Here is a 15,416-nt window from a genome sequence, read left to right as displayed (position 1 = left end):
CACAAGCGTCACCTGAACTCCGTGGCTGCAGGCTTACTTCATTTTATTGCACTTCACAGATAATGCAGGGGAGGGGGGAGGCGGGGCGGACAGTTCCCACAAATTAAAGGTATATTTGTGTGGTCACCTGTGATCAGTGATCTTTGATGTTACTATTATCATTGTTATGGGTGCCACAAAGCACACCCATACAGGACGGTGAACCTTATTGATAAACTGTGTTCTGACAGCTCCAGCGACCAGCTGTTCCCCCCCCATCTCTCTCCCTCTCCTTGCACCTCCCGATTCCCCGAGCCACAATATTGAAATTAGGCCATTTAATAACCCTACAGTGGCCTCTTAAGTGTGCAAGTAAAGAAGAGTTGCACATCTCTCATTTAAAAATTTTTTTTTAACGTTCATTCATTTTTGAGACAGAGACAGCATGAACGGGAAGGTCAGAGAGAGAGGGAGACACAGAATCTGAAACAGGCTCCAGGCTCTGAGCTGTCAGCACGGAGCCTGATGCGGGGCTCGAACCCATGAACTGCGAGATCATGACCCGAGCCAAAGGTGGACACGCCACGACTGAACCACTCAGACATCCCGCACATCTCTCATTTTAAACCAAAAGCTAGAAATGTTTAGCGAGGAACACATGGAAAGCCAAGGTAGGCCAAAAGTGAGGCCTCTTGCACCAGTTAGCTGAGATGTGAACGCAAAGGGAAAGTTCTTGAAGGAAACTAAGAGTGCCGCTCCAGTGAACACACAAATGATAAAGCAAAACAGCCTTACTGCGCGTGTGGAGGAAGCCGTGGTCTAGATAGATCATCAGCCAACCACCACATTTCCTTATACGAGGAAACCTCAGCCAGAGCAAGGCCTTAATTCTTCAATCCTGTGAAGGGTGGGAAAGGTGAGCAAGCTGCAGAAGAGAAGTTCAAAGCTGCCAGAGGTTAGTCAGGAGGTTTAAGGAAAGACGTTGTCTCCATATCATAAAAGTCCAATTCAAAGCAAGCTATCTAGAAGATACAGCCAAGCTAACTAATGAAGGCAGCCACACTAAACATTTTCCATGTGAATGAAACAGCCTTCTACTGGAAGAAGATGCCTTCTAGGACTGTGACAGCTAGAGAACAGTCCATGCCTGGCTTCAAAGGACGGGCTGACTTGTTAGGAGCTAATGTAGCAGTGACTTTAATTGGAAGCCAATGCTCATTTACCATTCCCCAAATCCCAGGGCCCTTGAGAATTACGCTAAATCCACTGTGTGCTCTATAAAATGGAACAGCTAAGCCTGGGTGACGGCACATCTGTTTACAACATAATCTGCTAAATATTTTAAGCCCCTGTTGAGACCTGTTCAGAAAAAAAAAAAATCATTTCAAAATATTACCGCTTATCGACAATGTATACCCGATGAAGACGTGCAATGAGATGAATGTTACTTTCATGCCTGTTAACAACAGGCAGGTCTGTTCTCTAGCCCACGGATCAAGGAGTAATTTCGACTTTGGAGTCTTATTTAAGAAATACATTTTGAAAAGCTGTAGCTGTCTCATAATTCCTCTGATGGATTTGGGCAAGGTAAATTGAAAACCTAAAAAGGATTCACCATTCTAGACGCCATGAAAACATTCATGATTTATGAGAAGAGGTCAAAATACCAACATGGAGTTTGGAAGAAGTTCATTCCAGCCCTCATGGATGATGTGGGGGGTTTCAAGACATCAGTGGAGGAAGTCACTGCAGATGTGATAGAAACAGCAGGAGAGTTAGAATTGGAAGGGCAGCCTGAAGACGGGACTGATTTGCTACAATCTCACAATAAAACTTGAACGGGTGGGCAGTTGCTTCTTCTGGATGAGCTAAGAAAGTGAGTTTCTCAAGATGGAATCTACTGGTGAAGATTGTTGAAATGACAAGGTTTAGAATATCTCATAAATTTAGCTCACAAAGCAGGAGTAGAGGTTGAGAGGATTCACTCCAATTTTGAAAGAAGTTCTACTGTGGGTAAAACACTACCAAACATTATCACATGCTAGAGAAATGATTCCTGAAAGGAATGGTCAATCAATGGTGTGCAATTCATTGTGGTCTTATTTTAAGAAACTGCCCCAGCCACCCCAACCCTCAGCAAACACCACACTGATTAACCAACCAGCAGCCATCAACACTGAGGCAAGACCCTGCACCAACAAAAAGATTAAAACTCACCGAGCACTCAAATAATGGTTAGCATTTTTTAGCAATAAAGTATTTTTTAATTATGGTGCATCGATTTTTTTTTTTTTTAGACATAATCCTATAGCACACTTAATCGACTACACTGTAGGGTAAACACAACTTTCATATGCACTGGGAAACCAAGAAATTCACTCGCTTTGTTGCAATATTCTCTTCATTGTAGTGGTCTGGAAACCAAAATTCTCCAAGATATGCCTATATATGAAAGCTGATTCTAAAAAAAGAATAACAGACAAAGAAAGGGACATTACTTGTTGACATAATAGAATTAATCAATAGACCCTCCTTCCCTCACCTACCAACATGACAGCTGTAAAATAAATGCTCTGGAAGCCATCCACTTAGAACTATGGCACCAGGTCGCTTACCGGTTAGCAGGAGGAGAAACGATAAGAAAGAAACAAAGCTGAGCTATTATATAGTAAGACGACCAGTTGAATCACTTTCAAAATACTCACCTGCTTAGCTGCATATCATTAGGGACAAACTAAAATCGAAATGAGGCATCTAGTGAATTCTAGAATATTTGGACTAAAGTCATTTGAAAGAATGCTGAAGAATATTTACTCCATAAAGTTTTGCACTGGTCTTGCATGAATATTTTTACATCTTGTTGATAACTTTTAAAAAAATGTTGCTGTGAGCAAGCTGTTCCCAAAGTGAGTGCAAAATTTCAAGGTGTTAATTATTGTATCAAAACAAGCTTTAGTGAGACGTATATAAAAAAGGAAAGGGGGTGGAGACAAAGAAAGAAAAGAGACAAAGAGAAAGAAAGAAAAAGAGAAAAAAAAAAAAAAAAAAAAGAAAGGCTCCCATTTGCAGACCTGTGCCTTAGCCTTGCAGAAAAATAAAAGGCGATTTCACCTTTGGACACCGCTTCAGAAAATGCTGTCGTCTATATATTAATCCTAACAGCCCTGTTAGGCTGGTGATTTCACTCCTGTTTTACAGCCAATTTAACAGCTGAGGTAAGGTTAAAACATTATCCCAATCTCCCACAAATGGCTGCAGAGCTGGGATTCAAGGCCAAATCTGCTGAGTGCCCAGAACCTCCAAGTTGTATGAAGCTCCTGGGTCACATCCATTTTTGAGGCAATTAAATACACACACACACACACACACACACACACACACACACACACACACACACACACACACACGGCGCCTGGGTGGCTCAGTCAGCTAAGCTGCCATCTCTTGATTTCTGTTGGGGTCACGAGTTCAAGCCCCGGAGACTGGCTCGGATTCCGACTCCCCCGTCTCCCCTGCCCTCTGCCCCTCCCCTGTCTGCCCCTCCCCCATGCTCTCTCTCTAAATAAATACAGTGTGTATAAAAAAAAATGCTGCATGGGTTAAATATCTACATTTAACAAGTTATTGTGTAGAACACAAAGCATTTCAATAGAATCAGACTGCTCCAAGACAAGGGCAGGATACATAGTCCACAAGGTCATTTGTGGTCCTGTGATAAGACAAACTGAATGTCATCTTTTAATTTGTAGGTTTAGCTGGGCACCTGCATGTATAATCTCATTTGGAAAGGTCAAAAGCCTTTCACTGGGAATGTGGATGACACCCCTGCCAGCCCCCAGGTCTCCCGGAACTGCTACCAAACAGCCCCTAAAGCCAGCTGAGCCCCATGAATCAAGCAGCAGCTGGACAGTGAGGACCACACGCGCTGTCGTTCCAGCGTCCTGGACACGAAACTCCATGGCCACAGCTGCTCTTTGCGCTGCAGGATTGTCACGTCCTGGTCAGACCATCCCACAGGGCAACGTGTGTGTGAGCTTTCCTGGATCAGCGGATTCAGCAGTATTTCCAGTGGTCTGCGTCAGGTGACCCCTGGGGGGTGTTTCCAGTTTCGGAATCAAAGAGAGGAAAGGGAGCAGGGGTCGTCTGGCCCCTGTGTCAAGTCCTCAGGAGGCCTCGAAAGAGAACCCGCCCTGCACGAGAGCACAGGGCGCGGACGCAAGCACAGCGGGCACATCACCCTGGCCCCACGGCCCGGCAGAGCCCGCCCCGCGCAGGAAACCGGCGGCCCCGCCCCCGCCCCAGGAACGCTCCGCCCCGCGCCCGAGGCCACGCCCCTGAAGGGTCCGCTCCTGCCCCAACTCCTTGGCAACCAGAGGGACGCTTTCTCCTTAGCTACCGGTGCGGCTGCCACCAAGGGTGAGGAAGAGGAAGTTACGGCACCCATGGAGAAAGTTATCCGGATCCAGAGGGTGTTTATAAACCTGCTGGATTCATACAGCAGCGGGAACATCGGGAAGGTGAGCAGCGGAGGGTCAGAGTGGAGTCCCAGACCCCAGCTCCCGGTCCCCCGCCCCGGGCTCCCGAACCCCCGAACCCAGCGAGGGTCTGTGCCACGGGGCGCTGTCAGAGGCTCCCCTTAAGAGGGGGGTCCTGGTCCTGGGCACCAGTCTGCACGCAGAGCTCCAGCTGGAAGCCCAGGTGTTTGCAGGAGGGAGTCCGAGGGCAGAGAGGTGAGGGTGCAGGGAACCAGGCCGCAGGGCAGCATGCAGGGAGCCCAGGGCCCGCGAGACTTGGCGACTGACAAAAATGTTTCTTTCTTTCTTTCTTTTTTAAAATGTTGTATTTATTTTTGAGAAAGCCAGAGAGAACGTGAGCAGGGGAGGGTGAGAGACAGAGGGAGACAGAGAATCTGAAGCAGGCTCCAGGCTCTGAGCTGTCAGCACAGAGCCTGACATGGGGCTCAAACTCACAACCTGTGAGATCATGACCTGAGCTGAAGTCGGACCCTTAACTGACTGAGCCACCCAGGCGCCCCCAGAAATGTTTCTTTTAAAATCAGAAGGAACCAAATGAAACGTTAGAGTCAAAGATTGTGGGTCTTTATGGCAATACAGTCATGAAATATAATTTTTCATTTTTTGGGGGGGGGAGGAAAAGGCCCATGAAAGTCAGAAGGTGGGCCTGTTCAGCAGTCAAATGGTGCCTCAGGCGTGCTCAGCACTCCACTGATATTTGTTGCATAAATTAAAGCAGAATCCAACACAAAGGCCCACATCTGGGGGCAGGGAGGGGGTGGAGGTCAGGCTCTTGGTTTATATTCCAAATCCAATGAAAGCTACTGGATTATTGTACAAAGAGAGGCGAACCTGACTGAGATTAGGAGAGTGGGAGGGAAGGGAATTTAGGTTTTTACTTTACCCCCCTTTTGAGCTCTGATTATTTTTTTACAGTATAATATTTTTAGAGCAAATTTTCTTTTCTTTCCATTTGTAGAGATCTTTTGCAAAAGCTTATCAGTAACAGAATTTTCAGTTATTCCTTAATTCACCTGGACCTCTAGCTCTGGCCTTTTAGGTAATTGCTGTTCTCTGTACCAAGCACCATGTGAGTGGGAATAAGAAGTCTATAAAAGAAATGAAGGCCAGGTCTCTGGTCTTCAGGTTCCCGGCCCAGCTGGGCACCGCCACCCGCTCCCCACAGCCCCTGCTCCCCCCTCTCTGTCCCAGGGATAGAGCAGTGTGGCGGGCGTGGTATGCGTGCAGCCTTGAGATCCCAGGGTCCATCTGTACCCCTCCCTGCCCGTGCAATCTTGGGCAAGTTACTTCCAGCTGGGCATCTCTTTCCTCATCTGTGAAATGAGATAATAAAATTGAATATGTATGTTTGAGAGAGAAATGAAAATATACATGACATACTTGGAAGAATTATCTTTCAGTAAGAGGTTGAACCTGCTAATCTTGCATTACTAACTCAAAGTGACGTTTATCAAAATAAATGAGGTGGGACTTCCTGTTTGTTTCGTTTTGGTTTGCTTTTCCTCCCACGGTGTAATAATATAGTGATTACATACATGTTTAATATGTAAATTAAAACCATTCTTTTTTTTTTAATTTTTTAACATTTACTTATTTTTGAGACAGAAAGAGACAGAGCATGAACGGGGGAGGGGCAGAGAGAGAGGGAGACACAGAATCGGAAGCAGGCTCCAGGCTCTGAGCCATCGGCCCAGAGCCTGACGCGGGGCTCGAACTCACAGACCACGAGATCGTGACCTGAGCCGAAGTCGGACGCTCAACCGACTGAGCCACCCAGGCGCCCCTAAAACCATTCTTATAAAGTATACATACATATTATATATACATACATATACATTTGTGTATACACACACACACACACACACACACACACACACACACACACACGTATATATGAAACTCTTTAACATTTCATAAGCCACTCCCAAGGATAACTTCTGTAAAATAAAAAGCGAAACTTCGCCAACTTCATTCTATTTCATTACTTGTAAAGGTAGCCACTGGCCACATGTGGATATTGAACGTTTCAATGTGGCGAATCCAAATGGAGATTAGCCTACGGTCAGTGTAAAATGCACATCGAATTTCAAAGACTTAGTGTGAACAAAAAGGAACATAAAAGATCTCATTAATAATTTTTTTCCACTGATTACATGTTAAAGTGATAATATTTTGAATCTGTTGGGTAAAGAAAACATTATTTAAATTAGTTACACTGGTTTCTTTTTACTGCTGTTAATGTGGCAACTAGCCAGTTTAACTTACCTGAGTTGATCACATTACACTGCTACGTTTCTATTAGACAAGATCATCGTGGTGACCCCAGCCCTGCTCTGCCCATTGCCAGAGCAGGGCAATATTCTTAACACCTTCTTTAAGTTCTCTGGGCCTGGCTTCCTCATCTATAAAAGAGAGTGCCATTGGGGCACCTGGGTGGCTCAGTCGGTTGAGCATCTGACTCTTGATTTCGGCTCAGGTCATCATCTCCAGGATGGGGAGGTCAAGCCCTGCATCAGGCTCTGCACTGACAGTGCGGAGCCTGCTTGAGATTCTCCCTCTCTCTCTGCCCCTCCCTTGCATGCACTCTCTCTTTCTCAAAAATAAATAATAAACTTTAAAAACGCTTTAAAATTAGAGTGCCATTATAGTACCCACTTGGCCGTGTTACTGGGGTCATTGTTAGTTTCAGCAAACCACCAGGGTAAAACGCATCGGCTATACACGTGGGGTACCTCTAGCAAGCCCTCAAGAATGGTCAGTGTTTAGAATCATTCCAACTGTCTACCCTTTCTCTAAGTTGTCCTTAGTATTTTCTTAGCAAGTTTGTGTTTTCTTGCAGTTCCTGTCTAACTGTGTAGTCGGGGCTTCACTTGAAGAAATCACAGAAGAAGAGGAAGAAGAAGAAAGGAAGTCAACCATGGAAGCCTCATCCACACTGAAGGACGGCACGTTCCAGATCGTGGGTACGCTTTCCAAGCTCGAAGGCGTTCGGCCCAACTTTGCCGTGGAGACATACAGCGTAAGTCCAGGTGGCTTTTGCTAAGTGTTGACCAAGGGCAGAGTCACCTTGCTCTCCAACACCTTCACAATATGCTGTTATTCTCTGCTTCTCCTTCTCTCTTCCGCACACATGGGGGTGCAGGAAGGTGTGGGACAGGTGGAGGCAGGTCTTTCTCCCCTGACGGAGAACAACCATTGTCTCCACTTTAAATGTGTGCCTGGAGCAAAGAATTTAAATTAGATACTCCTGGAAGGGATGGATCTAATTTGGACTTGCAGACTCACAGAATCTTCTAAAATGTGTTCAAAATGCGTGCTGCCCCTCACTACCCAACTATGGTGGGCATTTTCTGGGAGGGAGAAACCTCCTTTGGTAATAAGCCACTAGGAAATAACATATCATTACGTTGCTGTCTTACTGAGAAACTGTGCGGCCATTGTTGAACCCAACTCTGTGCTCGGGAGTTAAATATAACACGAAGACAGTGTGGGGATAAAGAGGAACGATAGTTTTATTACTTTGCCAGGCAAAGGAGGCTACAGCAGGCTAATGCCTTCAAAACTGCAGACCCTTCCGGTTAAAAGGAGACACGAACAGACATTTTTCCAACAAGACATCCAGATGGCTGACACATGGAAAGATGCTCAACATCACGCATCATCAGGGAAATACGAATCAAAATCACATTGAGATACCGCCTCACACCTGCCAGAATGGCTAAAATCAACAACACAGGAAAAAAAAAATAAAATAAAATCAACAACACGGGAAACAACAGGGGTTGGTGAGGATGTGGAGAAAGGGGAGCCCTCTTACACTGCTGGTGGGAATGCTGATAGCACGGAGGCTGCTCGGATTCTCTCTCTCCCTCTCTCTCTGCCCCTCCCTCCTCTCTCTCTCTCTCTCTCAAAAATAAATAAATAACCTTAAAAAAAAAAAGTTAAAAATAAGAACTACCCTACAAGCCAGCAATTGCACTACTAGGTTTTTACCCACAGGATACAAAACTACTGATTCAAAGGACTATATGAACCCTGATGTTTATAGCAGCTTCATCAACAGTAGCCAAATTATGGATAGAGCCCAAAGTCCGCTGACTGATGAACAGATAAGAAGATGTGGTGTGTGTGTGTGTGTGTGTGTGTGTGTGTGTGTGTGTGTGCGCGCGCGTGTGTGTGTGTATACGTACATATATATATATAATGGAATATTACTCGGCCATTAGAAAGAATGAAATCTTGCCATTTGCAACGATGTGTGGATGGAGCTAGAGATTTTTATGCTAAGTGAAATAAGTCAGAGAAAGACAAATACCGTATGATGTCACTCATATGAAAACAGATGAGGGGCACCTGGGGGGCTCAGTCGGTTGAGCGTCCGACTTTGGCTCAGGTCATGATCTCGCAGTTCAGGAGTTCGAGCCCCACATCAGACTAGCTCCTGTCAGCCTGTCAGCACAGAGCCTGCTTCAGATTCTCTGTCCCCCTCTCTCTGCTCCTCCCCCCGCTTGCACTCTCCCAAAAATAAATATTTTTTTTAAAATAAATAAAACAGATGAATATAGGGGGGAAAGAGAGAGAGAGAGAGACAAAGAGAGAGAGAGAGAGAGACAGAGAGAGAGAGAGAGAAGTAAACCAGGAAACAGACTCTTAACTATCGAGAACAGTTACCAGAGGGGTGCAGTGGGGGTGCATGGGCTAACTGGGTGATGGGCATTAAGGAGGACGCTTGCCGTGTTGATCAACAGGTGTTGTATGTAAGCGACGAACCACTAAATTCTACGTCTGAAACTAATATTACACTGTACGTTACGTAACTGGCATTTAAACAGAAACTTGAAAACAACAACAACAACAGCAAACTGCAGACCCACCCTTCAGGGTGGTCTCAGGGCTGGCACCTGCCATCCAAGTCTGGTTACTAAGTGTACATTGAGGTCAGTGGGATGTCAGAATCCATACCGTGTTCCTGGAGCAAAGGATTCTACAGAGAAACAAGTGAAGAGGAGAGGGGGGCTTCAAGAACAAAGAGGAGAAGCATCTGTTCCCTTTCGAGTCAAGCCTTGCTGAACCACCAGTGTGTCCAACTTAACTTCCCACCATCTTCACCTTTCTCTATCAGTTTCACTGCCCCCGCATGACAAATTCTACACACACAACCTGAGACATTTGAATGCCTCCAGTAGGGGTGTCAGCCTCTCATCAGCCTGCCTGCCGCTCTTCAGACCCTGCTATACAGCTCTGCACACGCCGTACCCTGGAACAGACTTTCCTCTGCCAACCCCACCCAGCCCTGTTCGTTCCGCAAGACTTAACTCAGGATGTCATCTCCTCCAGGAAGCCCTCGGTGATTCCCACTTCTTCCCCACTCCCCGTTTGGAATCTGAGCTCTTTTCTTGGACTCCCACAGCATCTTTACCTGCCTACATCATCCCACTTTTCCCACTCCATTGTTATTATCTGTCTGTTGTGGGTCACACTGCCCCTGATGGTTAGCCTTAAGAATAGACTGAGCCTCACTTATTCCCCTGTTTATCCGTGCGTCTTTGGCACGTAGCACATTAACTGGCTGAAAGCAGCCCTCAATAAACACTCGTGAAATGAACGAAAGAGTCCTCTCCCCCCAACCTGCCATCTTAGGGAACTTTCTCCACCACTTACCCCCTTTCACCCTCTCCTGGGTCTTCAGTCACCACTGGCTTCTTTCTTTCTGCCTATGCATGTGTTCAGTGCGCACATCTTTTGAACTTCATTCGGCCTTCCTGGTGGCTACCAGCCTTTCTCCGCCCCTGGCCCCTGCCCCCTCAGAGAGGGTCCAGCCACAGAAAATACCCTGACCCGTGTCACTGGTCTAATTCCCGGCTGGCCTAATTCCCAAAGTCCTATCTTACCTGGCTTCCCAGGAGAAAGTCTCCTTCCCTCTTCTGCGGTCTTTACCCCCTGACTTCCCTCGTGCATCTGAACACTCCTTGTTTCACTGGCTCCTTTTCCTCTTTCTGTCCTTTAAATGCGCTTTTCCCCAGAACTCCCTCCTTTCTCGTAATGGATGTCCCTCCTCAAGCTTCTCTGGTCCTATGGCTCCAGCTCCCCCATACGAGCCAATGCCTTTCAAATCTGTCTCCAGCCCTGTTGACCAGCAAATCCAACTGCCCCCTGGTGCACTCCCCCAGATGTCCTGCTGGCACTTCTAGTTCAATAGGCCCCCAAATGAAATTTATTTTCCTCCTCTACAAAACCACTCTGCCTTTCAGCCTCCTAATTTTGATTAAGGACCTAGATATGTTTGGGCTGTTTGGGGCTGCAAGTCATAGGGGGAAAAGGCAAGGCAAACTGCCTTAGTAAAGAAGGAAATTCTCCAGTTTATGTGGCTGGTTGTCTCAGGGAAGATGCAGCTTCAGGGCTGGCGTGATCCAGGGGCTGCAGCTCCTTTTTCTGCCCCTTCCTGGCCTCTCCCTTCCTTTAAGGATGACGTCACTCTTGGGCTGGGAGCAAGGCGGCAACGGTCCAGGGTCTCAACGTTCACACACAGCAACACCGAGGTGAAGGGAACTTCCGGAAGTCCTCAGAGAAAGGAGGATGAACAATCCCGCGGTCCCCTGCAGGCATCTCCTTGAATCTCACGGTTTGGAAGTGAGTCACATGCCCATTCCTGAACGGATCACTGTACCCTGAGATCAATAAAGCCCAGCCCTGAAGCTAGGGAGTGGAGTTCAGATCCCCAGGCTGAGAAGGGAGCACCTGAACAAAATCGGGGTTCTGTCGGGAAAGGGGAAGAGGAAATGGACGTTTGTGTCCTCCGGACCGTCCATCACGCGCTCCCCGCTACCGCAGCTGTGGGCTCGTGGCGCCCCCTCTTGGTCACGAGGTCCTCACCTGGGCGCCTCACAGCCTCTCCACGAGGTGCCCCCTTCCCCTTAGCGTGGCCATTTGCGTTAGTTCAGATCTTTACCGGCGCCCACCATTTACACTGGAGTTCGGATCCGTGAACGTGTCTCGAGCGTCCTAAGGATCCACAGAGGCGCGTGGAGCTCACACCTCGCAGGGACTCGCACACAAACACGCAGCCCCACGGCAGTGCAGTGGGCACGACCGCAGAGGTGTGGGCACAGCAGCATCTGAAAAGGGCAGTTGATGAGCGCTCGGTCTTAGGTACGGAGCCAGGCAGATGTAGCTGCACACCCTTCCTACCACACAGATCAACCCCCCCGCCCCCCACCCCCGCCCGCCTCAGCTCCTCTGGTCTGGAGATCCCGGAGCCTCCATCCGGGATGGAGGATGGTCCGCTACTGGGAGAAGCTGGGACTGAGGCCCGGCCTCTAGGGCTGAGTAGAGACTGCCAGGCAGATAAGGGAGCAAGGAAATGTCACACAAGGCGGGAACACATGGGGAAGCGTGTGGTATGCTTTAGAATAGGAAAAACATCAGCATAGCTAGAGCATGGGTTGCAGGGAACCAAGGAGAAGAGGCAAGGGTGGCATGTAAGGTGAGAGAGAGCAGAGGATGGAAAACATTAGGCTGCTCTAGTTTGTGGAAGGTGCCTCTGCCTGGCTCAGCAAACCATCTACTATTCCAGGCTCTGCTGAATGAGCTCATATTCACTCTTCAGTCCAACTCGAATGTCACCTCCCAGGAGCCTTAATCACATATTCCTCCTGGTCTATCAAACCTCAGATGTACCTCTATGATAGCCCTTTCTATATTGGGGGCTGCCATGTAAGGCTGGGCAGGTTGCACACTGTGCAAGGGTGCCTGCCTAAGGACATGAGTAGGAGTTGTGTTCTGCTGGGTTCAGAGTGCCCCAGAGTAGGTGCCGCCTTATAATTTCCCCACAAAGAGCAGATTGCCTTTTTCTAATTTGTTCAAAGGCTTCTTATGTCCTTAGACATGTCCTTGTCTGCATTAGACTATAATTTGCTATAAGTTTTCCCAACAAAACACACACACACACACACACACACACACAATGCTCCTCAGTGTAAACAACCAGACATTATTCATTTTGCCTCTATCCTTGGGGTCAAACACAAGGCCCCCAAATGTTGGATGGGTAAACAAATGAATGCCCAAATGTGGTCACGCAACGTCTGATCAGGGTGGCCATCCTCTTGGAAACGTGCCTGTTTCACCCGAAATCCAGCTATGATTTCACATGCGTGTGCGTGTTTCTTTGGACGCCGCTCTCACACGCTGTCACGGGCTGGAATCATAGATGCTTTCTCTTCTTTCTCTTGGGCAGCATCTGGAGCACACGCCTTCCATTTGTCCAGTGACTTTCTTCCTTCCTTTCCCACGTCATTTCTGAATCTAGATCGGTCTCAGGTGCGTTGGGAGAGCACGGTCGTCCTGTGTCGTCTCACTATTGAAAAATTAAAAACTGATGTTTGGATTGGCATTTTCAGAGTGTCTTCCCTTCTGCCCATTCAGCCCAGAAAAGAAACACAATGGAGTGTATTATGGATTGAACTGTGTCTCCCCGAAAAAAGATCTGTTGAAGCCCTAACCCCAGAAAGCTCACGATGTGACCTATTTGGAGATAGGTCTTCACAGAGGAAATTGAGTTAAAAGGAGGTCATTGGGGTGGACCCCTCATCCAATACGACCGACATCCTTACCAAAAGGATGGATGGGAAAACTTGGACCCAGACACGTATACAGGGAGAACTCCTGGGAAGAGGAAGGCGGAGATGTGGTTGATGCATTAACCAGCCAAGGAATCCCAGAGATTTCCTGAGAGGCACCAGAAGCTAGGAGAGAGCCACGGAGCTGAATCTCCGTCACAGCCTTCTGAAGGGACCGGCCCTGCCGACACCTCGATCTTGGACTTGTGGCCTCCAGACCGTGGGACATGAATTTCTGTGGTTTAAGCCACTCAGTTTGTGGCCAGGAAGGAACAGCTACCTAAAACACATGATCGCCGAAGTTACTTTTGTCTAATGTAAGCACTTTTATATTTCCACCCATTAAAAGTTCCTGTGTTTTCGAAATATTCCCAACTGTCGACTGTAATAAGGCACCTTGCATGTACGAAGAGAATGGATGAATGCCATCGTGAGGGTTCTGAAACCATCCACATTCATCACTCATCAGCACTTCTGAGCGATTCAGGATATATAATGGCTCAAGTAATCTTGCATAGAGTTTGCATTAGTTTCAAATGCCTCACACATTTTTCTTCCAGTATGTTCTAATTCTTCCCTTCTGAATTGGGGTTTAAACAGCCTGCAGAAATAGTACCTAAAATCATTATGCAATTTTTTAATCATCTGTTCCCAGCTATTTTCATAAACTTATTTGTTACTTGGAAACTACACACAGAAGAGAGCCAAAATTTCATTTTAAATAGAAACCCTGCAAATGTTTCCTGTAGGACACTTCATCTGCCGTATATCTAATTTGGAAATTGTCATTCCAGCGAAATATTAAGGTTAGCGCCTTGCAACAAATGACTGTCACATCTCTTTTTCAGAACATCTCTCGGGAGGACCTTCTCATGCGCCTCCTGGAGTGTGACATCATCATTTATAACATCACCGAGAACCCACAGCAAGCAGAGGAGGCCATCTGGGCAGTCTCTGGTCAGTGAACTTCTTTCTTTTGTCTCCAGGGATGCTGCTTTTGTGCAACTTACTTAACCCAAGAGTCATCTAATGAACACGAGGCGAATTAGGACCGTGGGAAAACTGACCTGAGACTTACCTAAAACATGAAATGAAATTAGGCTAATGAGGGGCATCTGGGTGGCTCAGTCGGCTGAGCGTTCAACTTTTGATTTAGGCTCAGGTCATGATCCCAGAGTCGTAGGATCAAGCCCCGTGTTGGGCTCTGAGCGTGCAGCCTACTTAAGATTCTCTCTCTCTCCCTCTGCCCCTCTCCCCCATTTGTGTGTGCGTGCCCTCTCTCTCTCTCTCTCTCTCTCTCTCCCTCTTTCTCTGATAAAAAAAAAGCTGATGAATATTCATCAGCCTTTGGAAGTGTTAAAAGATAAACCGAGGCATATGAGAATCTTTAAGAGTTTATTTGAGCAAAACTCGATTCACGAGAGCACACCATGCCGTAAGTGGCTTGGAGAGCTTCACCAACAGGGGCCAGGGGAAAGACTTACAGAGCAAAGGCAGAGCAAAGTGAGGAAGTTATTTGATTGGCTATAGTGTACTCAGCTGGCTTACCTGGAAGAGGCTAGTTGACTGTGACTGGTTGTCCTTAGGTGTTGGTTTCCGAACCTTGCAGCCTGTAACAGACTTAGGTTTCGATTTGTTCATGTGGACTAACTACTATGGCCTTAGAGTCAGCTGAGACTTCATGGCCCCCTTGTTTGATTAAACAATGGGTGGGGCGCCTGAGGGGCTCATTTGGTTGGGCATCCCACTCTTGACTTCGGCTCAGGTCATGATCACACAGTTCGTGAGTTCGAGCCCCACGTTGGGCTGTGCGCTGACAGTGTGGAGCCTGCTTGAGATTCTCTCTCTCTCCTCTCTGTCCCCTCACCTTAAAATAAATAAACAAACTTAAAAAGCAACTTTGATAAATAAATAAATAAATAAATAAATAAATAAATAAATATATAAAATAAGCAATGGGTGCTTCCAAAGGATAGAACATTTTTTTTAAATGTTTATTTTTTGAGAGAGAGAGAGAGCACAAGCAGGGGCAGGACAGAGAGAGAGACAGAGAGAGAGAGGGAATCCCAAGCAGGCTCCATGCTGTCCATGCAGAGCCCGACGCGGGGCTCGAACCCAGGAGCCATGAGATCGTGACTTGAGCCGAAGTCAGACGCTTCACCAACCGGGCCACCCAGGCACCCCAAGGATAGAACGTTTTTAATCATGAAAGGAAACAGCTTTCAAAATTCAACGTGTATTCATTCTACAGGCACTGCTTAAGGAGGCGCGGTTGAAGGTACTG

General features: G+C 47.1%; 1 protein-coding gene across 1 annotated transcript in view; it reads left to right on the top strand.

Annotated features, from left to right (window-relative positions):
• Nucleotides 1-3,869: 3,869 nt before the first annotated feature.
• Nucleotides 3,870-15,416, top strand: part of AK7 (adenylate kinase 7) — a gene marked incomplete at its 5' end in the record, with an annotated part of 70,062 nt that continues 58,515 nt past the window's right edge. Inside the window, 3 exons of the mRNA XM_086708515.1 lie at nucleotides 3,870-4,496; nucleotides 7,354-7,533; nucleotides 13,981-14,089. Coding sequence (XP_086564641.1) covers nucleotides 3,870-4,496; nucleotides 7,354-7,533; nucleotides 13,981-14,089 — 916 coding nt within the window. The remainder of the gene's footprint in view (nucleotides 4,497-7,353; nucleotides 7,534-13,980; nucleotides 14,090-15,416) is intronic.

The sequence above is a fragment of the Puma concolor genome, chromosome B3, assembly GCF_028749965.1.
Source record: "Puma concolor isolate L17-30 chromosome B3, mPumCon1.1.hap2, whole genome shotgun sequence".
NCBI classification, from domain to species: Eukaryota; Metazoa; Chordata; class Mammalia; order Carnivora; family Felidae; genus Puma; species Puma concolor.
Note: the sequence above shows the minus strand (reverse complement) of the source record. Positions and strands in the feature narration are given on the sequence as shown.